Source organism: Gadus chalcogrammus, chromosome 2, assembly GCF_026213295.1.
Source record: "Gadus chalcogrammus isolate NIFS_2021 chromosome 2, NIFS_Gcha_1.0, whole genome shotgun sequence".
Lineage (NCBI taxonomy): Eukaryota > Metazoa > Chordata > Actinopteri > Gadiformes > Gadidae > Gadus > Gadus chalcogrammus.
Genome location: NC_079413.1, coordinates 7,071,541 through 7,093,155, shown reverse-complemented (window position 1 = coordinate 7,093,155; position 21,615 = coordinate 7,071,541). Strand labels below are relative to the sequence as shown.

The following is a 21,615-nucleotide window of genomic DNA, read 5'->3' as shown; positions in this document are numbered from 1 at the left end:
ATGATGAGGAAAAAAATTCCACCTGGTGCTGATAGTGGTACAAACAATATTGTGGTTGCATTTGTGTGTGTGTGTGTGTGTGTGTGTGTGTGTGTGTGTGTGTGTGTGTGTGTGTGTGTGTGTGTGTGTGTGTGTGTGTGTGTGTGTGTGTGTGTGTGTGTGTGTGTGTGTGTGTGTGTGTGTGTGTGTGTGTGTGTGTGTGCCACCAACATTTGTTTGTGGCAAACTGCCCAAAAAAATTGTTTCAAGAAGGTATGTATTATGAGAATATAGGCTTATTGTATTGCAATACATTCAAGAGAATATAGGCTTATTGTAGTGCAATATCTTCAATTAGGAGTGTTATGATAATACAGGCTTATTGTAGTGCAATACCATCAAGCAGGTATGTTATGATAATATAGACTTATAGTAGTGCAATACCTTTAATTAGGTATGTTATGATAATATAGGCTTATTGTAGTGCAATACCTTCAAGCAAGTATGTTATGAGAATATAGGCTTATTGTAGTGCAATACATTTAATTAGGTAGGTTAGGATAACAAAGGCTTTTTGTAGTGCAATACCTTCAAGAAGGCATGTTATGAGAATATAGGATTATTGTAGTGCAATAACTTTATTAAGGTATGTTATGAGAATATGGGCTTATTGTAGTGCAATACCGTCAAGAAGTTATGTCATAAGAATATAGGCTTACTGTAATGCAATAGTTCTCTGGCATGGGCAAACAATCACCATAAAAAAGTATCCACTACACAGAAGGGCAGTGTGCCGAAAACATCGCACGCCCTGAATGTGGAATCTGTCTGCGTCGGGACAGCCAATCAGATCCACTTCTTGTTACGTTAGCTCAGCCTTGGCATAACAACAGCCAGCTTGCGTGTACTGCGATCTCCTGAGCGTCATCTGATGTCAAAGTGATCGCTTAAAATGTTTGATTATCATTAACATTGTTTGTACAGGGTTCTGTGCTAACGTGGCATCCGTGCGTACCAGCGACATTGTTAATCGGGGGGGGGCAAACTTAACGGTGATCACTGAGCTAAAGCGTTACTGGCGTTAGCTGCGAAGCTAGCTAATTGTAGTTAGCGAAGAAGATGGGGTCCATCCTGAGTCGTAGAATCGCCGGAGTTGAGGATATAGATATCCAAGCCAATTCGGCATACCGATTTCCACCTAAATCAGGTAGGTAATGAACCGACCGTGTTGCTTAAAAGAAAGCTGTCCTGGCATACCTATCATGTTGCGTTAACGCTGACATTTTTGTTTGTGATCTGTGACGGAAATGAGCCCATGGACTCCAAAATAACAGTACAAGGGGAGAGAATCAGTTCATGCAAGTTGTTTATTTGTGTTCATGTCCTGGGTATCCATTCGGTTAGGATGTTTGTTATTGTTGATGAAGTAATCCCATGGGGTTTTCATTATCTTCTATGGAGACACCATGGAAGCATCGCAGTGTGTGACAAAGGTGCTGTATGGTATAGTATAGAAATATGATATACGGGTACAATCCTGACTGCACGAATCCTCAAATTCGGAGATATGACCAATGTCACTGCCTATGCAAGTCCTTCAATTAATAACAAGGACTTTCAACAAAGTAACGATGTCTGTCTATTAGAGACTAATGATTGGCGTAGTGAACAACGTTCTCAATACGAGACAACTACACTGTATCGGTATTTCTTGTTCAGCATCAATTAAGAAAAAAGCAGAAAGTGGTTGTTTCTCCTCTCACATTTTGGGTCTTTAAATAGGAATTCAAATTTTGTTTTGATCATATTATGTTGTCATATTTATATAGCCATTTGGTTTATTTGATGCATGATATGCATGGCACATTTAAATTGTATTTGTTTTACTATTGCCTCCAGGGAATTATTTTGCCAGCCATTTCTTCATGGGAGGGGAGAAATTCGACACACCACATCCAGAAGGCTACCTTTTTGGAGAGAACATGGACCTCAATTTCCTTGGAAACAGGCCTGTGCAGGTGAGACGTCGTTTTGAAATTGGGCTTCTCTTTAAAATCACCCTGTGGTTCTCCCCATTCTATGAGTCATTTCTATACTTTCTATACTCAGAAAGGGAAACTTTCCGAGTGATGCGGCAAACTAGCTGTTTGCCCCTGTCAAATCATCTACCAATCTGGTTATGCAAGTGGTTATTTATTCATTTTAAAGATGTAGACTGCCTTGAATGTGGTTCTCTTGTTGTTTTGGTTAGGGCTACTGATGTCCTGAAGCATGTTTTCGTCACGCTTTTCCCTGCCTATTTATTTTGTATTTGTTATAACATGAAATGTCTGCTGTTGCCCCCTGTGGCTCTCCTTGACTTTATGAGAGCCGTGTCTGTGGAGTCAATCTGTACGTCCTGTTTGGACTACGTCCTGTTCCCTCTCGAGGGATTAATTAAGTTAATCATTCAATCAATCTTGTTCAATCAGGCTTGTCTATCCTGTTTTATATATATTAAAAGCATAGATTTTCTTCTCCTCAGTTTCCATACGTTACCCCAGCTCCTCATGAGCCGGTGAAAACTCTACGCAGTCTGGTCAACATCAGGAAGGATTCTCTGCGTTTAGTCAGGTAAAGATAAAACAACCTTTTTACCCAAGTAAAATGTAAATTCTTTTCAACCAACATCAACCCGGGTTATTCAATGGCTCGTCCTCACGTGGTACGATATCCATCATGTCGGACACTGCTTACAGGTACAAAGATGATGCGGATTCGCCCACGGAGGAGGAGGCAAAGCCCAAGGTGCTTTATGGCGTGGAGTTCACCTTCGACGCTGATGCCCGTGTCGCCATCACGCTGTACTGCCAGGCCTTTGAGGAGTTCTCCAACGGGATGGCCGCGTAAGAGTTTTGCTTAAAAAGCAACTACTTTTATTCGCCTACAAAAATGTCCTGTACACAGTATAGTTTCATTTTCGAGTTCCTTTTATTTGCGTGGTATATCGTGTGAACATTTAGATATTTTCTAGAAACTTGAAAAGGTTCTTGCAGAGATCGTTTTTTGTAATGAAACGAAAACTTTGAATGATAGGTGACAGAAAAACAAAGCTAACTATTGAGTTATTATGAGGTAATCTTATTCATTTGTTTGATTTTACCTGCAGGTACAACCCAAAGAGTCCGCTTCTGGTGTCCGAAACTGTACACTACAAACGAGGCGTGAGCCAGCAGTTCTCCATGCCGTCTTTCAAAATAGACTTCAGCGATTGGAAAGAAGAAGATGTAATTGTTTGCCTAATGTACCCAACCTGGTTGCGATAGATGCTCTAGATCCGCAAATACACATGAATATCTTGACTATATATATGCACACATAGTTCCTGTCCAACTGCCTTATCTTTTCACGTAACCGAAAGCAACATTTATATTTTTTTCCCCAACAATGTTATACCCTATTTAATCTTGAAATGTTTTTTGTGAATTTTCCACAGCTGAACTTTGACCTAGACCGGGGTGTATTTCCAATGGTCATCCAGGCAGTGGTGGATGAAGGGGATGGTAAGAAGTGAGAATAGTACAAGTAATGCATTTAAATAACAGGCTTTCATGTCAAGTATTAGTATACAAATCTTATACTATAATATTGAGGTTCTTTTGCTTTATGGAAACATGAATCTATTCCTATGTTATTCTTTCAAGATTGCTTGGGCCATGCCCATGTACTCCTTGCTGCGTTTGAAAGAGTAAGTGTACTCTATTTATAAATTCAGAAAAAATGAATTCCTTGTAACTATCAATTGAACAACATTTCAATGTTCCCTGACCTCAAATCCATTTATCTTTCAGCATGTTGATGGCAGCTTCTCTGTCAAGCCCCTGAAACAGAAGCAAATTGTGGGTTTGTTTAATCAGCTTGGTTAATTAGTTATGTTTGCATTTAGTCTAATCATGTCATTCATTTGTACGAATATATGTCAGACAAGTGAATACAAATGAAACAAAGCCTAAATTAGGCCAGAAATCGAATGCGGCCAATCCTGCTTGTCGCTTTTGAAAAACCCTAGTATTACCATTATTATAAATGTGTGTCAACGCTCACGGGAGCTAACTGCTAATTAAGAAGCACTCCTTTGCACCTTATAATCTATGATTGGAAGTTGGTTCTTGTCAGCTGAAAGTACTTTGATACCGTTGATGTTGTCTGAACATGAAATATACTGCGATGTTATTTTTAACCACGGCCGGTTAAAGCTGTATTGGGATACAAATGTATACTTACGATTGCATTCATTGTCATACTCAATGCCAACGATAACACACTGATTTAATCATCGCACATGACAGGTCGACCGTGTGAGCTACCTGCTCCAGGAGATCTACGGCATTGAGAACAAGAATAACCAGGAAACAAAGGTGTGCAGTCTATTCCATATCGTCCAATGATCTAAAGTAACGGTTCAGTCATGTGTTTGTTTGGTGCTTGGGTTGTCGGCACATCACTGTCTCCTTCGTCGTCGTCCCCCCCCTCCCCCTCAGCCGTCAGACGACGAGAACAGCGACAACAGCAACGAGTGCGTGGTGTGTCTCTCGGATCTGCGCGACACACTCATCCTCCCCTGCAGGCACCTGTGTCTGTGCAACTCCTGCGCCGACACGCTCCGTTACCAGGCCAACAACTGTCCAATATGCCGACTGCGTGAGTGTGGCGGACAGCAAGAGGCGGTCAAGCATTCTGAAAGCTTGTTTACTAAAACACCGGTCCCTTTATGTTGGTTTCTGTGTAATTGCAGATAATTACGTTCAGTGGCTCAGTGAACTGTAGCCCTATTATTCATCCAGTTCTGACTAACGGGGAAGTCCCGGTATTACTTAATACAAAGCATTATGGGCGTTGAAACTTTGAACTGGAGTGAACTGAAGCGATGTTTCCGATGTGTGTGTTTTCCCAGCGTTCCGAGCCTTGCTGCAGATCCGAGCGGTGCGGAAGAAACCCGGAGCACTGTCGCCCGTTTCCTTCAGCCCCGTGCTGGCCCAGACGATGGACCACGACGAGCACTCCGTATGTGGAACTGAGTTCTGGTTCACACCGGACGCATCTCTCAAATAACCTCCACATTTAAATCACAAGCCATTTCAGTCGCTATTAAGATCGGATGTTGGAGGAATTTAAATTAATTTAAATAGGAAATCATATTGGTTTGAAGATTTAAAATGATCTGAATATTTATCTTAATGCTCAAAATATTTAACTTGATACTGTCATTAAATTTGTGTGTGTGTGTGTGTGTGTGTGTGTGTGTGTGTGTGTGTGTGTGTGTGTGTGTGTGTGTGTGTGTGTGTGTGTGTGTGTGTGTGTGTGTGTGTGTGTGTGTGTGTGTGTGTGTGTGTGTTAGCAGAGCTCCGACTCGGTGCCCCCGGGCTTCGAGCCCATCTCCCTGCTGGAGGCGCTGAACGGCCTGCGGTCCATCTCGCCCGCCAACCCGTCCGCCCCGCTCTACGACGACATCAACTTTTCCGGCGGCGGCGGCGGCGGTGAAAGCCGAGCCCTCAGCTCCCCGGAGCATCTCAGCGACAGCGGCAGTCTGCAGAAGAGCAAAGTCAGCAAGTCCCCAGACAGGTACGTAATCCACAGCAGCCACCGCCGCACCCCCCACCCACCCACCCATCCCATGCACGCACCGGGTCACAGCGGGGACCCTGTCCTTCTCTTCTTCAGCTGCTCTTGGCTTGGAGTCTGAGATGGCGTTGGCAAGACTACTTTACTGTTGCGACTCAGAGGCTTTTAGTGCATACAGATGGATGACATTGGGGATCCAATTAGTCCTTGCAGCTGGGAGCCAAACACCAACACCACACCCTAGCCACGGCACTATCCTGAATACATTTTTTAAGTTGTATTATCTCTCTCATAAATATAAGCTCTTGGGTAACACACAACAATTATCGAGTTCTGTTCATATCTTTGCCATGAGAGCATAAACAAATGCTATAAAAGTAGAAGAGGAGGAAGAGGAGGAGGAGGAGCGGCCTCACTCCCGAGAGGAGATCCTCCAGGACTGCATCAGCGAACACAGTAGCCTGACCAACTGAATTAATTTATGACAATGGATCAATTATATATACTGTAATGTTGCTTAAAAGCTGTACAATTGATGATGTACGATTCATACAAAATATATTGATAATTTCCACATCAGTGGATTACAGGACAGAGTAGAAAGGATTCAGGAGGACTCTAAGCAATCCGTCCTCTAGTAGAATTCCCCCTTGAGTGGGAAAGATCATTTTTAGTAAGAACCCTCTACGGCATTGGTTCTCAAAGTGCGGCCCGCGGGCCAATGGCGGCCCGCGGAATCATTCCTGGTGGCCCGCAATGACATACATAATTATGTAAGTTATAAAAAAAATATATATATATAGATATAACTTTTTTATTTTTATTATTATATCAATATTAAATTCAACAATATAAATAAATATAAAGAGAAAAGTCGACTCTCTCTAGCTTTCAATTAAATCCTTTTACATTTCTTAGTTTTAATCCGATTGTACATTACTTTGAAAGGCTGAACCTCAGTTTCTTGATTTAGACCTCACTTGACTTCACACCCGGAGGTCCACGGTACAATGTTTTTTTTGACCACTGGGATGCTGACGGCGTTTCCCGGCATTTTTTTTTTTCCTTTGGAGGCCCTCAGGCCAATTTTGGGTTCCTAAATTGGCCCTAAGTTGTCAAAACCTATAGAACCCCTGCTCTACAGAAACCATCTTTGTTCGCTGAGTCATTAACATTTTCCTCTCCCTCCAGCAGCACCTTGAGGTCCCCGTCCTCTCCCATCCAAGAGGAGGACGAGGAGAAGCTGTCGGAGATGTCCGACGCCCAGCCCAACCCGCTGCTGTCCAGCAGTCCCGCTCCAACCGAGGCGAGTCTCCACCCTACGACCCTTCCTCTGGCCGGCTTCGCTTTCACCCGGTCGGAACGGTGCTCATTTCTGATGTCATTTTGTTTCCAGGCCACGGGCGTGGAGGATGTGGCCGAGTCGCTGTCCCCGGACGACGGTGAGTTGTGGATTTGGTTTGCCCACGGAGAATCGATTTCCCCCGTTAGGTCCGTGTATTTACCCTCGACGTAGGCCCTTGTCTCGTACCCTTGAATATTCTTCTGTCGTCCAAGTGGAGTGTGGCTACGGTGTGGGTTATGGATTTGTCGTATTTTTAGTCTTGAATTTATGAAATGAGGAAACTGATGCATTGAATTGGCACAGAAAATGAGGCATTCAATACAAACACGAAGGGTAGAGTCTATAAAATAATAAAAATCTAGTGTCCGCTAAATCCTCATGTACTTAAAATTATTATTTTTGCTGAGTGGCCTTAGTATTGATCAGTTATTTAGATGTTCTAACCATATTGGAATCTGTCCCGTAAGACTATCATTTATCCAACCCAGAAGCTCCATATTGCCCAGCCTGCCTCTCCATGCGCTCAAGCAGTCTAAATGATTCCCTTCGGCAGCTGTCCCACGTCTCCTCCTACTGTATGTTTCAAACTGACACTAATGGTGACCCCCCCCCTCCCTTACCCTCTCCTTTCACTGCTGGGGACTGCAGAGGAGGAGGAGGAAGAGGAGGAAGAGGAGGAGGAGGAGCGGCCTCACTCCCGAGAGGAGATCCTCCAGGACTGCATCAGCGAACACAGTAGCCTGACCAAGACGGAGAGCGACCCGCCCGGAGACCTCTCCCTGCCAGGTAACATCAGCTCTGCAGAAGGTCGTCATAGAGCGAGGAGAGACGGACGAAAGTCAAGCTCAGATTCACCCTTATTAAAAGATAGGAACTCCTAAGGGGAGAAATGAAGATTGAAGAAAGGGGAAAACCTAGTTGGTAGCAGTGCCCTCTGCTGGCTAAATGCGGAAGGATTCAAACAGCCTGCTGTTTTACAATTTCTATTGTACCTTACTGGAATCCTGTGTAGTCATTTACTAAACTGTATTCTTGTGGAGCCTGCGGCTTGATCAAATTAAGCCGCAGGCTCCACTCCTGGTGGTATAATGAGTAACATTACAATGTGAAAATATCTAAAAACGACGAGAACTGTGTAACATTAACATTAACATGAAATTGGTTCCAACAAGTTTCAAACCTAGAGAAATCCTTAGTATGATTCATGGTAACGACCTGTTGCATTTGGTTGTGTGTCACTAGCGTCGTATGCCCCCTGACTTCCGGGAAACATTTGAAAAAGTAATCCAGATACGATATTTCAATATCGATCTATTTTACCAAGATGCCCTACTTTAACAAGCGGTTCTTTCCAGCCCCCAATTTATGCAGTGTTTCCCCACAAATAAACTTTACTTGGGCGGTTCATTATTCGTAACAATTATTTTATCTGTCCGCGATCTACAGGGTTTCCCATACATTGAAAAAAAAAAATGCATATTGAAAACGTGTCTCTACTGGATAACTGTCTTAATATTTTCCACTGTTTCCCTGTGTAGTTAATACCTGTATGGATGATGTCTCTTGTGTACCATGTCTCTGCTCCCAGGTTACTCTCTAACAACGCATGCAAAAGTCACGGTGTACTCTACTGTGCAGACATTTGCTGCAAAATTCACATCCTATTGTCAGCTTCCAGCAGCAGACAACCTCCAATGGTTTGGCCTAACACCTGCAAGTCAGTCCCGTAACAACGTCCGCGCCCATCTCTACGCTGTTTCCTTCCGACAGTGTCTGATGTTGCTTTGATACCTTTTGTCTTCATGGGCCGGCGACTCACTGCTGGGAGTTTTAAATTGATCCAATCTCTCTTCTATACGAGATTTCCCCCCCTACTGGGCTTTTGAATCCAACCTGTGTGCTTTTCTAACCCTGTGCCTCTATTCCTTGCCATCTCCTCCTCCTTCTCGCTCTATCTATCTTTCCCTGTGGGTCTCTCACCCTGACCTCGGGCAGCCATAGGTCCTGATGCCTGCTCCATTGGTATGGAGGAATAGCTGTGGTATGTAGGCCTTTCCTGTTCTCTGCTGCTTTTTTCTCTCTCTCTCTCTCTCTCTCTCTCTCCTGGTTGGCTGGTGTACCGATCCTATAGTTTATTCTTTTCGTTTTTTCGGATACTATGATTTATTCATTCAGCGGGAAAAATAAACTCTATTTATTTTTCTTTTGGTTTCCTAAACAAAGTTCTCACCCTTTCCCATTATGTGGCTTGTGTGCCATGGTTGCACTGGGTTCTCGCTCTCACTATGCTTTTGATTTTTGTGTCGGTGTTCGGTTCAGTGGGTCACCTACGTTCGTATCTATAACGCGTTCACGCGCACGCTGCTTTACCACCGTTACTCACCCATGGACCCCCCCCCACCCCCACCTTCCTCCCCCCCACCCCCCCCAGGTTCGTCCGAGTCCACGGAGAGCCTGAAGAGCCAGAGCACGAACTGCTCCAGCCAGCCGCTCCTCTCGTCTCCCAGGAACAGCTTCCACTTGGAGGACGAGCACCACTGAGGCCTGACACGGCCCCTCCCCTCCGTACATCACACACAGCACAGTCTCGCTTTTTAACCATTTACCAGACCGCTCGTATTAATCGCCCTCTCAATAACTACACCGGTTATCTTTTTTATAGGATCTTTGTGTTGGGTTATTTTTTGTATTATCAACGACTCTGATGTCTGAAGGATGACACAGGGAAGGAGCAGATCTTTTTTTTTTCTTTCTTTTTTTTTTCCCTGTATCTTTCGAACTGACACCTGGAAGGAATTAGTTATTCCTGCGTTGTACCTCTCCGGTGTAAAATATCAATAGGCCCTTTTCTTGCTTTAGCTGCCATCCTGACTGTCAGATGTTCAGCCGTCTTGGAGGTTTGTTGTTTTCTAGTCATGTGGAACCCAGAGATATGTCGCCACTTTCCATGGTGGTGGTTAAGCACACTTATTTTAACTCTGCTTCACATTAAATCCAGAAACAGAAATAAACCCAAAATGACTTTGGGTGTTTTGCATTTGCCTTTAAATATGTTGACCGATTCACCCATTGAAAAAAAAAAAAAAAGTCTAAAAGTCGTTGACCAGAATTCAGCGAGCATACCGGTTGTCCATACAGAACCAATTTGTTCCCATCTGAAATCTTTTGTAATGCATTCCTTGTTGTATATGCCGTGTTAAGAATTGTTTTGTTTTTATTTTGAATGATGTGATGTATTCATGTATGTCTTTGTATCATACTGTATCTTTACTAGAATCCTGTGTAGTCATTTACTAAACTGTATTCTTGCATATTGTGTAGGGATAAGGAAAATTATATATACTGGTATCAACGTATTGGGAAGTAGGCTCAGCACCTTGTACATACTCCTTAAGGTTCAAATCGATAAGAGCTATAAAGTTCATGAGGTCATTCTCAAAGCTAAACACAAAGATTCAAACAATAGGTCACTAAAAACCTACAACTAGCATATATACCAGTGCTATGTGTATGCTAACTGTAAATGGCACAATAAGCGGGCTTGTAGATCTGACATTTGGAGTCTCCATTGTGATGCCAGCATCAGCTTCTGTGATGTCGCTGCAGGGTTAACTCAAGCCTTACTTCAACCTTTTCCTGTGTGTGTGTTTGCGTGGGTGTGTGTGTGTGTGCGAGTGTGTGCGTATCACCATGCATATGTAAAGATTTGTGTGCCTTGAGTTGGTAAGGCTGATTGTGGCATTGGGTATTGGGGTTCTTTGGACTGATTTCCTAAACTGTCCATGTCAGTTTTTTTTCTTTAAGTTTGCCATTCAATTTGTTAAGAAGCCCCAGTTTTCTATTTTCCCATCTCGATGCAATATGAAAGTTACTTTTGCAACATTAACAATGCACCAGTTACTGTTTTGTCTCCATGTATCCATGTTATGCATTTTAATCCCAACATGTGCGCCGTGTGTGTGTGGTTTGATTGACAAGCACACTCATCCAATGCAACTTAAGCAACCAATCATTTAGCATTGGGCTAACTCACGCATGTAAACTCTCAGAACCGCTTTAGCCTCTTACCGCTTTTATGAAACAACATGCTCCTCTATCCTCTTATGTGCCATTTCCATCCTGATACTGTGCCTTCCTCTTCCAACCACTATTGACCTGGTATCCAGGGTAACAGCAGTACGTGGTGTGTGGCTCTGCATAACCAATACCTGTCTTTTCATAAATGTATAGCTGCATGTGTATAACAATAAAGTCTGATTCAAAACGAATTCAATGATTGTGTTGGTAACTGTTAGTAAAGTCATCTGTTTGTTTAATTATGCATCCATCTGTCTGTGTGTTTGTCTCCGGTTGTTCATCAGTCACGTTTTAATATAAAATCCCTCTGCTAATTATTTACCAATCCTTAAGTCCAGGGGTTGTCAAACTTGCTTTGTCAGGTCAAAATAACTCAGACCTGTGGAATCACATAAACGTTTGTCCTGGGCCATCATATAATTGTTTGCCCTTGGCCATCATATTCTGATTGTCATGGGACATCTTACAATAGTTTGTCCTGGGCCATCATAATCATGTCTGTCCTGATCCATCATATGAATGTTTTTCCTTGGACATCATATTCATGGTCATCCTTGGCCTTTATCTGTGGTCATTGAGCTTTCCCCCTGCACTACATACAATTACCCCCTCCCTCTGGTGACGTCTGTTGGTAGTAGATCCCTATTTAGGGTTCAGGTACTCTGTTTGGTCCAGACTTAGTGTCTATTTTCCGCTCTACCGTTATAAACCACTAGCCTTTTCAATTAGATGTAGCAGTTAAATTATGGATTCAGGCCTATATTCAACCTATTGTCTCTTACAGTGATGCATGTAGGCAGTATTACATTAGAGAGAGTGTTTGTGTGAATGTTGCTGTCATTTGCTGGGCATTCAAATTCAGATGCAGTCTATTGAGTGGTTGTTGCTGACCTTATAACTCAGTCCCAGCCAGTTATAGTTTGTTAACAGCACCTTGAAGAAGACACCCGTCAGCAGCAAAAGATCCCTCGCTGCCTCCAAGATGCTCACCAGCCACTAGACTTATTATTATTAAGTAATCGCGGGGTCTAGGATTAGGGTTCCTCTTTGGGTTAGGTTTCAGGGTTTGGTTTTTGGTTCCAGGGTTTGAAAAAGGGCTTTGTGTTTCTTCTTAGGCCTTTGTTTTTGTTTTCCCATTTGGTTAAGTTTTAGGGTTTGTTTCAGGGTTTGGTTTTTGGTTCTAGGCTTTGGTTTTAGGATTATTGTTTCCTATTCAGGTCAGGGTTTACTATTGTGTTGGTTCTTTACCCCCTATGTTTTATTCGATACATTTCGACAGTGTTACCCCTTATGGGTTTTTCATGATGACAGATAAAACACAACAGTGTTAACCTTTACGTTTCATTTGATAAAAACAACAGTGTTACCCCTTATGTTTTTTTCTCGTGATGACTGATGAAAAACAACATTGTTACCCCTTATATTTTATTTGACAAGGACACTATTTTTTTTAATATTTTTTTCATGACGACCAATAAAAAAAGGAACAGTGTTGGCCCTTATGGTTTTTTTCATGACGACCAAAGAAAAACGACAGTGTCACCCCTCATGTTTAATTTGATAAAGACGACGTGTTAACCCCCTATGTTTTAATAGATGAATACGACAGTGTTACCCTTATGTTTTTTTTCATGACGACCAATAACAAACGACAGTGTTACCCCTTATGGCTTTTTTCATGACGACCAAAGAAAAACAACAGTGTTACCACTTATGGTTTTTTTTATGACGACCAAAGAAAAATGACAGTGTCACCACTCATGTTTCATTTGATAAAAACGAGTGTTACTCCCTATGTTTTAATGGATAAATATCGACAGTGTTACCCCTTATTTTTTTTTCATGACGACCGATGACAACGACAGTGTTACCCCTTATGTTTCATTTGATAAAAACGACAGTGTTACTCCCTATGTTTTAATAGATGAATATCGACAGTGTTACCCCTTATGTTTTTTTCATGACGACCAATAAAAAACAACAGTGTTAACCCTTATGGTTTTTTTCATGACGACCAAAGAATAACAACAGTGTTACCCTTTATGTTTTTTTTTATGACGACCAAAGAAAAATGACAGTGTCACCACTCATGTTTCATTTGATAAAAACGACAGTGTTACTCCCTATGTTTTAATGGATAAATATCGAAAGTGTTACCCCTTTTTCTTTTTTCATGACGACCGATGAAAAACGACAGTGTTACCCCTTATGTTTCATTTGATAAAAACGACAGTGTTACCCCTCATGTTTCATTTGATAAAAACGACAGTGTTACCCCTCATGTTTCATTTGATAAAACGACAGTGTTACCCCTCATGTTTCATTTGATAAAACGACAGTGTTACCCTCATGTTTCATTTGATAAAAACGACAGTGTTACCACCCTTGTGTTTTTTTTCATGAAGACCAAGGAAAAACAACAGTGTTACCCCCTATGTTTTATTTGATAAATATCGACAGTGTTATGTTTATTTCATGATGGCCGATAAAAAACGACAGAGTTACACCTCATGTTTTTTCCATGTTGACCAATAAAAACTGACAGAGGTACCCCAGTCAACATTTTTGCGGGGATCCGAACCTGAGCTGTTTAGAGTGTTAACCTCCGAACTTATCAATGCACCATCACGACACCGTATAAAGTCATCACAATGGGATTGGTTATACTTGACTTTATAATTCGCATGAAATAGAAATAAGTGTGTTCCAACAGAGGACATCAACCGGACATGAACCCCAGTCTCCAGGGGGTTAGGTAGAGTGCACTCCACTGCACCACTGAGGCGATGACAATACAGAATAATCAATCATCAATAAAGAGGATATACATGACATTAAAATGTATGTGTGTATTTCTATTATTTCCCCTATGTTTTTTTTCATGACGACCAATAAGAAACGACAGTGTTATCCCTTATATTTTATTTGACAAAGACAACAGTGTTACCCCTTATGTTTTTTTTCATGACGACCAATAAAAAAAAAGTGTTACCCCTTATGTTTTTTTTCACGACGACCAACAAAAAACAACAGTGTTACCCCTTATGTTTTTTTTATGACGACCAATAAAAAACAACAGTATTACCCCTTATGTTTTTTTCATGACGACCAATTAAAAATTACAGTGGTACCCCAGTCAATATTTTTGCAGGGATCCGAACCTGAGCTGTTTAGAGTGCTAACCTCCAAACTTATCAATGCACCATCAAGACACCAAATAAAGCCAACACAATGGTTATACACTTGACTTTATAATTCGCATGAAATAGAAATAAGAGTCTTCCAACAGAGGACATCAACCTGACTTGAAGCCCGGTCTCCAGGGGGTTAGGCAGAGTGCACTGCACTGCACCGCTGAGGCGATGACAATACACAAAAATCAATCATCAATAAAGAGGATATACATGACATTAAAATGTATGTGTGTATTTCTATTATTTCCCTTATGTTTTTTTTCATGACGACCAAGAAGAAAACGACAGTGGTACCCCTTATTTTATTTGACAAAGACAACAGGGTTACCATTTATGTTTTTTTTCTAGACGACCAATAAAAAACAACAGTGTTACCCCCTTTATTTTTTTTTTCATGACGACCAATAAATAAACAACAGTGTCCCCCTCTGTTTTTTTCATGACGACCAATAAAAAACAACAGTGTAACCCCCTATATTTTATTTGATAAATATCGACAGTGTTACCCCTTATATTTATTTCATGACGGCCGATAAAAAACGACGGAGTTACCCCTCATGTTTTTTCCATGTTGACCAATATATAACGACAGTGGCACACCTGTCAACGTTTTTACGGGGTTATCAACGCACCATCAAGACACCGAATAAAGCCATCACAATGGTTATACACTTGACTTTATAATTCGCATGAAATTGAAATAAGAGTCTTCCACAGAGGACATCAACCTGACTTGAACCCCGTCTCCAGGGGGTTAGGCAGAGTGCACTCCACTGCACCACTGAGGCGATGACAATACCAATAACCAATCATCAATAAAGAGGATATACATGACATTAAAATGTATGTGTGTATTTCTATTATTTCCCTTATGTTTTTTTTCATGACGACCAATAAGAAACGACAGTGTTACCCCTTATATTTTATTTGACAAAGACAACAGTGTTACCATTTATGTTTTTTTCATGACGACCAATAAAAAACAACAGTGTTACCCCTTATGTTTTTTTTTCAGACGACCAATAAAAAACAACAGTGTTACCCCTTATGTTTTTTCATGACGACCAATAAAAAAACAACAGTGTTACCCCTTATGTTTTTTTTTTATGATGACCAATAAAAAACAACAGTGTTACCCCTTATGTTTTTTTTCATGACGACCAATAAAAAACAACAGTGTTACCCCTTATGTTTTTTTTTATGATGACCAATAAAAAACAACAGTGTTACCATTTATGTTTTTTTTCATGACGACCGATAAAAAACAACAGTGTTACCCCTTATGTTTTTTTTATGATGACCATAAAAAAAGGTGTTACCCTTATGTTTTTTGTCATGACCGACCAATAAAAAAACAACAGTGGTACCCCTTATGTTGTTTTTTCATGACGACCAATAAATAAACACAGTGTGACCCCGTAATGTTTTTTTTCATGACGACCAATAAAAACAAACAGTGGTTACCCCTTATGTGTTTTTTTCAATGACAACCAATAAATCAAACAACAGGGTTACCCCGTGGGGGGTTTTTTTGGGTGTGGGTACCCTTTTTTTCAGGACGAACAATAAAAAACAACAGGGTTACCCCTTATGTTTTTGGGCATGGAACGACAATAAAAAAACAACAGTGTCACCCCCTTAATGTTTTTTTTCATGACGACCAATAAAAAACCAACAGTGTTACCCCTTATGTTTGGTTTTGATGATGACCAATAAAAAACAACAGTGGTTTACCATTTAGGGTTTTTTCATGATGACCGAATAAAAAATCAACAGTGTCATCACCCCTTAAGTTGGTTTTTTCATGACGACCAATAAAAACAACAGTGTTACCCCTTATGTTTTTTTTATGATGACCAATAAAAAACAACAGTGTTACCATTTATTTTTTTTCATGACGACCGATAAAAACAACAGTGTTACCCCTTATGTTTTTTTTATGATGACCAATAAAAAACACAGTGTTACCCTTTATGTTTTTTTTATGACGACCAATAAAAAACAACAGTGTTACCCCTTATGTTTTTTTTCATGACGACCAATAAAAAACAAGTGTTACCCCTTATGTTTTTTTTCATGACGACCAATAAAAAACAAGTGTTACCCTTATGTTTTTTTTCATGACGACCAATAAAAAACAACAGTGTTACCCCTTGTTTTTTTTCATGACGACCAATAAAAAACAACAGTGTTACCCCTTATGTTTTTTTTCATGACGACCAATAAAAAACAACAGTGTCCCCTTATGTTTTTTTTCATGACGACCAATAATAAAAACAACAGTGTTACCCCTTATGTTTTTTTTATGATGACCAATAAAAAACAACAGTGTTACCATTTATGTTTTTTTTCATGATGACCAATAAAAAACAACAGTGTCACCCCTTATGTTTTTTTTCATGACGACCAATAAAAAACAACAGTGTTACCCCTTATGTTTTTTTTTATGATGACCAATAAAAAACAACAGTGTTACCATTTTTGTTTTTTTTCATGACGACCAATAAAAAACAACAGTGTTACCCCTTATGTTTTTTTTCATGACGACCAATAAAAAACAACAGTGTTACCCCTTATGTTTTTTTTCATGACGACCAATAAAAAACAACAGTGTACCTTTTTTTTTTCATGACGACCAATAAAAAACAACAGTGTTACCCCTTATGTTTTTTTTTATGGACCAATAAAAAACAACAGTGTTACCTTATGTTTTTTTTTATGATGACCAATAAAAAACAACAGTGTTACCCCTTATGTTTTTTTTCATGACGACCAATAAAAAACAACAGTGTTACCCCTTATTTTTTTTTTATGATGACCAATAAAAAACAACAGTGTTACCATTTATGTTTTTTTTCATGACGACCGATAAAAAGCAACAGTGTTACCCCTTATGTTTTTTTTTATGATGACCAATAAAAAACAAGTGTTACCCTTTATGTTTTTTTTCATGACGACCAATAAAAAACAACAGTGTTACCTTATGTTTTTTTTCATGACGACCAATAAAAAACAACAGTGTTACCCCTTATGTTTTTTTTCATGACGACCAATAAAAAACAACAGTGTTACCCCTTATGTTTTTTTCATGACGACCAATAAAAAAACAGTGTTACCCCTTATGTTTTTTTTCATGACGACCAATAAAAAACAACAGTGTTACCCCTTATGTTTTTTTTCATGATGACCAATAAAAAACAACAGTGTTACCATTTATGTTTTTTTTCATGACGACCAATAAAAAACAACAGTGTTACCCCTTATGTTTTTTTTTATGATGACCAGTAAAAAACAACAGTGTTACCCTTTATGTTTTTTTTCATGACGACCAATAAAAAACAACAGTGTTACCCCTTATGTTTTTTTTTATGATGACAAATAAAAAACAACAGTGTTACCCTTTATGTTTTTTTTCATGACGACCAATAAAAAACAACAGCGTTACCCCTTATGTTTTTTTCATGACGACCAATAAAAAACAACAGTGTAACCCCCTATATTTTATAAATATCGACAGAGTTACCCCTCATGTTTTTTCCATGTTGACCAATATATAACCCGTTTTTACGGGGTTCCGAACATTAGCTGTTTAGAGTGTTAACCTCTGAACTTAACAATGCACCATCAAGACACCGAATAAAGTCATCACAAAGGTTATATTCAGATTCAGAATACTTGACTTTATAATTCGCATGAAATAGAGATAAGAGTCTTCCAACAGAAGACATCAACCGGACTTGAACCCCGGTCTCCAGGGGGTTAGGCAGAGTGCACTGCACTGCACCACTGAGGCGATGACAATACACAATAATCAATCATCAATAAAGAGGATATAGATGACATTAAAATGTATGTGTGTATTTCTATAATTTCCCTTATGTTTTTTTTAATGACGACCAATAAAAAACGACAGTGTTACCCCTTATATTTTATTTCATGACGACCAATAAAAAACAACAGTGTTACCCCTTATGTTTTTTTTTGTTATCTGCCATACTAACGATCTACTAATATCATATTTGTATTATGATGTTAGCATAGCTCACTAACGGCAGGCGCGCACACACACACACACACACACACACACACACACACACACACACACACACACACACACACACACACACACACACACACACACAATTCATTCTTATTCTTCTATATATGATCTATATTATATACCATAGATACTACTATAACAGATGAGTCAGAACGACAAGGGAGAATTACCCATCAGCTTTACAAAGTGCTCCTTCATTTAATTAGTCGCAGCTAAACCTTTGAGACGCGAAATCAGCCTGACAACAATCCACGCAAAGCCCCCTGGCTTGGGTACAGGTTGATTAAAGACAACATGCCCTTGGTACATCCCAACACGTGCCTGTCTGCCCATCTGACCACCACACTTCAAACTCTCCCCAACATGACCCGACTACACCAAATAAAATCTGCAATTGATTGAATGATTTTTTTTCTTTGCTTTTCAAAGATAGTTGCTGGGGTGTGTGTGTGTGTGTGTGTGTGTGTGTGTGTGTGTGTGTGTGTGTGTGTGTGTGTGTGTGTGTGTGTGTGTGTGTGTGTGTGTGTGTGCTTGCGTGCGTGCGTGCGTGCGTGCGTGCGTGCGTGCGTGCGTGTGTGTGCGTTATAGGCCGACAAAGGAAGTTTGAGCTAAATCTTTTTCTCAATCTTAATTTAATATTAGGGGCTGCTTCAACATAGAAATGAACAAAAGACAAATTCTTGTAAATATACTACTGCAACAACTAAAGTAATTGGAATCAACTGGCCGACACACTGAGCGACACATGGCAGCCAACACGCGACCAACACGACGGGTTAAGTTCGGGTCAATCGACATCAAGGGACTTAGAGCTCATTTTGAGGCACGTGCGCAAGGGATCCGACTTTAGGGGTAGGGCCGGTCACTTTATGAGGGCGGGGAGATGGGCTAGAAGAGCAGCAGGGGACGGCGCGGTCAGACCAGAGGGGGAGCAGCGGGGTAGAGGGTCGTCATAGTGACTGTTTCCCAGAATTGATGCATGTGAGTCTACCTTTGAGCCAAAAGTTTCTGACTCTTTATCCGTATAGTCTATCCCAGTCACAGTTGAATCCCGTTTGCCTATTCAAAAGGAACGTGTGGGACATTTAGAAGATCCACATTTATAGGGATTAGGCTGTAGGCCTGCCATAGAAGGTCTATCCAAAACGCGATTACCATCGGCGCGGCAGAAGCAGGTATCCCCCTTCTTAGAGTCGATAACATGACGCATCCTGCCAACAACTCGCCGCTCCTCAAGCCTTTCTTCCTGAAGACGCCCGTCGGGGGGGTCAGCCACATGCGGCGGCGACGACACACACTCCCGGCCAGCGAGTTCAGGAACCTCAACCCCCAGGACGCCATCAGCGTGTTTGAGATCGAACGGGAGGGTAGGCTATATGTTCACTCTGGCTGACTTTGTGCACACACAACAATGATGGACACATGATGAAGGGTCAAATGTAAATTTTTAGGCTATATATATATATTTTTTTTTAATATTCTCAGAAATGTACCAAAAAAAAGTGTAAAATCAAATGCAGCGCAAGCCATATATTTCTAGAAAATAAATGAAGAAGATGAGGTTTTAAATTTGTCGTTACATTTTTTCATCAAAATCTGATCTAACTTATTTTTTCACTTATTGCTTTTTTACTTTTTCCTCCTTCATTATCGGTCAACCACCCCAACAGCATTTGTGTCCGTGTCTGGAGAATGCCCACTCACCCTAGACGAGGTGCTCAGCTTCCTGGGCCAGTGTCCCGAGCTGTCTCTGGGATGGTTCGAGGAGGGCCAGCTGGTCGCCTTCATCATCGGCTCCGGCTGGAACAAGGACAGGCTCGCTCAGGTCAGACACAAGATGACAATATTTTGTTTTTTAAATGTTGTTTTTTTAAATTGTTACGTCACCAAAAATATTTCAAATGGTAGACACAAATATTATCTAATTGTAGCCTACTCTTTCTGAAAAATAAAACATTCAAAAGAAAAACATTCTTATGATTTTTTTGAGAGACGAAAGGATCATGTTATTTATAAACACATTTCATTTCGTGTTATTCTTTTTATATAGAACATTGGGCAAAAATAAAACAACATTTCTAATATTCAATGTTTTTACCTTTGATTATCCTCGTAAATTGGAAAATAAAGTTAAAAGCAATAGCGGAACATTTACCTTCGTTCTTCTCGTCTTTTCACTTTAAACCGTCAAACAACAGGAAGCCATGACGCAGCACGTGCCAGACACCACGACCGTGCACGTGCACGTGCTCTCTGTGCACCGCCACTGTCGCCAGCAGGGCAAAGGCTCCATCCTGCTATGGCGCTACCTGCAGTACCTGCGCGGCGTCCCGGGCCTGCGCCGGGCTCTGCTCATCTGCGAGGAGTTCCTTGTGCCCTTCTACCGCAAGGCGGGCTTCAAGGAGAAGGGGCCTTCGTCCATCTCGGTGGCCAACATGTGTTTCCAGGAGATGGAGTATACGCTCGGGGGGCTGGCTTACGCACGACGCAACAGCGGCTGCTAGTCACCCAACCCCAGACCCCTCATGGTGCATGAGGGGTTTGGAGTTGGGAGACTAGGAGAGTTGTGAATAAGCAGAGCACCGCCACTCGTGAACAGACTAGTCAGGGCAGTCATTTGTTGTATCACGTCAGTGATAATGGAAATGACTGCCTGGACTTTTGAGTGGGCCCGGGCCCGCGTTCCTCACCATTTTATCGGCCTAACTGAGCGTATACATCCTTCCATCATCCATATATAGACGATAAATGTCCCGACAGGACCTGGCTGTCGAGTTCAGGAGAGCTCCCTGTTATCTCTGATCCACTGCGTGTGTCTGGCAGTGACCACAAACGGTACTAACAATGGTTCACTAATGGCTCAACCTCAAAATGAAAATCAAAAAAGAAGCCACAACCAATCAAATAGCCGTTTTTGAATTGCCATCTGTCCTGTAATGTGTATTAAAAAGTCACTGCGTAGGACTACAACTTACAACACCTAGTGTAGATGAAATGTTTCAATGATCAATCAATTATTGATTAAGTAATTAATTGTAATCTTCAATCATCATGTTTTGTAACATTATGAGGCTCAATGATGCATGGGGAAGCCCTATGATTGCATGTTGTGTGTTTGAATGTATATATACTGTTCTATTTTTGTAATGTGCATTTATATATTTATGAAATCATACAATCTGGCTCATCCTTTTGCATTGTGGGTGACGTGTGATTTCTGTTGACCTCATTAACACGGCATTAAAGAATCTGTTGCCGATGCTAATGACTCCTCGTCATTTAATTATATTTGATTTGTAATTGAATTAAATTATAATCTGATTCATGTTGTTGGTGAGGTGTCGATATGCATACACTCA

The 21,615-nt window shown here is 40.8% G+C and overlaps 2 protein-coding genes across 9 annotated transcripts; both read left to right on the top strand.

Annotated features, from left to right (window-relative positions):
* The first annotated feature begins 833 nt into the window (after nt 1-833).
* On the top strand, nt 834-12,564 carry mgrn1b (mahogunin, ring finger 1b). Of its 8 annotated transcripts, none has more exons than XM_056578216.1 (17): nt 840-1,186; nt 1,879-1,997; nt 2,504-2,592; nt 2,718-2,864; nt 3,128-3,245; nt 3,455-3,521; nt 3,663-3,706; nt 3,810-3,857; nt 4,308-4,376; nt 4,500-4,659; nt 4,913-5,022; nt 5,360-5,580; nt 6,775-6,886; nt 6,977-7,022; nt 7,574-7,711; nt 8,514-8,642; nt 9,357-12,564. In XM_056578216.1, exons 1-17 carry the CDS (start codon nt 1,099-1,101, stop codon nt 9,464-9,466), a joined length of 1,815 nt encoding a protein of 604 aa, XP_056434191.1. In that variant the 5' UTR covers nt 840-1,098; the 3' UTR covers nt 9,467-12,564. The 8 variants fall into 8 exon arrangements, with proteins under 8 accessions (XP_056434207.1, XP_056434191.1, XP_056434172.1 ...); XM_056578197.1 differs by having other exon boundaries at nt 6,772-6,886; XM_056578207.1 differs by having other exon boundaries at nt 5,357-5,580.
* Nucleotides 12,565-19,229: 6,665 nt separating this feature from the next.
* aanat2 (arylalkylamine N-acetyltransferase 2) lies at nt 19,230-21,498 on the top strand. The gene is made up of 3 exons (XM_056578157.1): nt 19,230-19,623; nt 19,927-20,081; nt 20,455-21,498. The coding sequence occupies exons 1-3, from the start codon at nt 19,458-19,460 to the stop codon at nt 20,758-20,760; spliced, it is 627 nt and encodes a 208-aa protein (XP_056434132.1). The 5' UTR covers nt 19,230-19,457; the 3' UTR covers nt 20,761-21,498.
* The last annotated feature ends 117 nt before the right edge of the window (nt 21,499-21,615 follow it).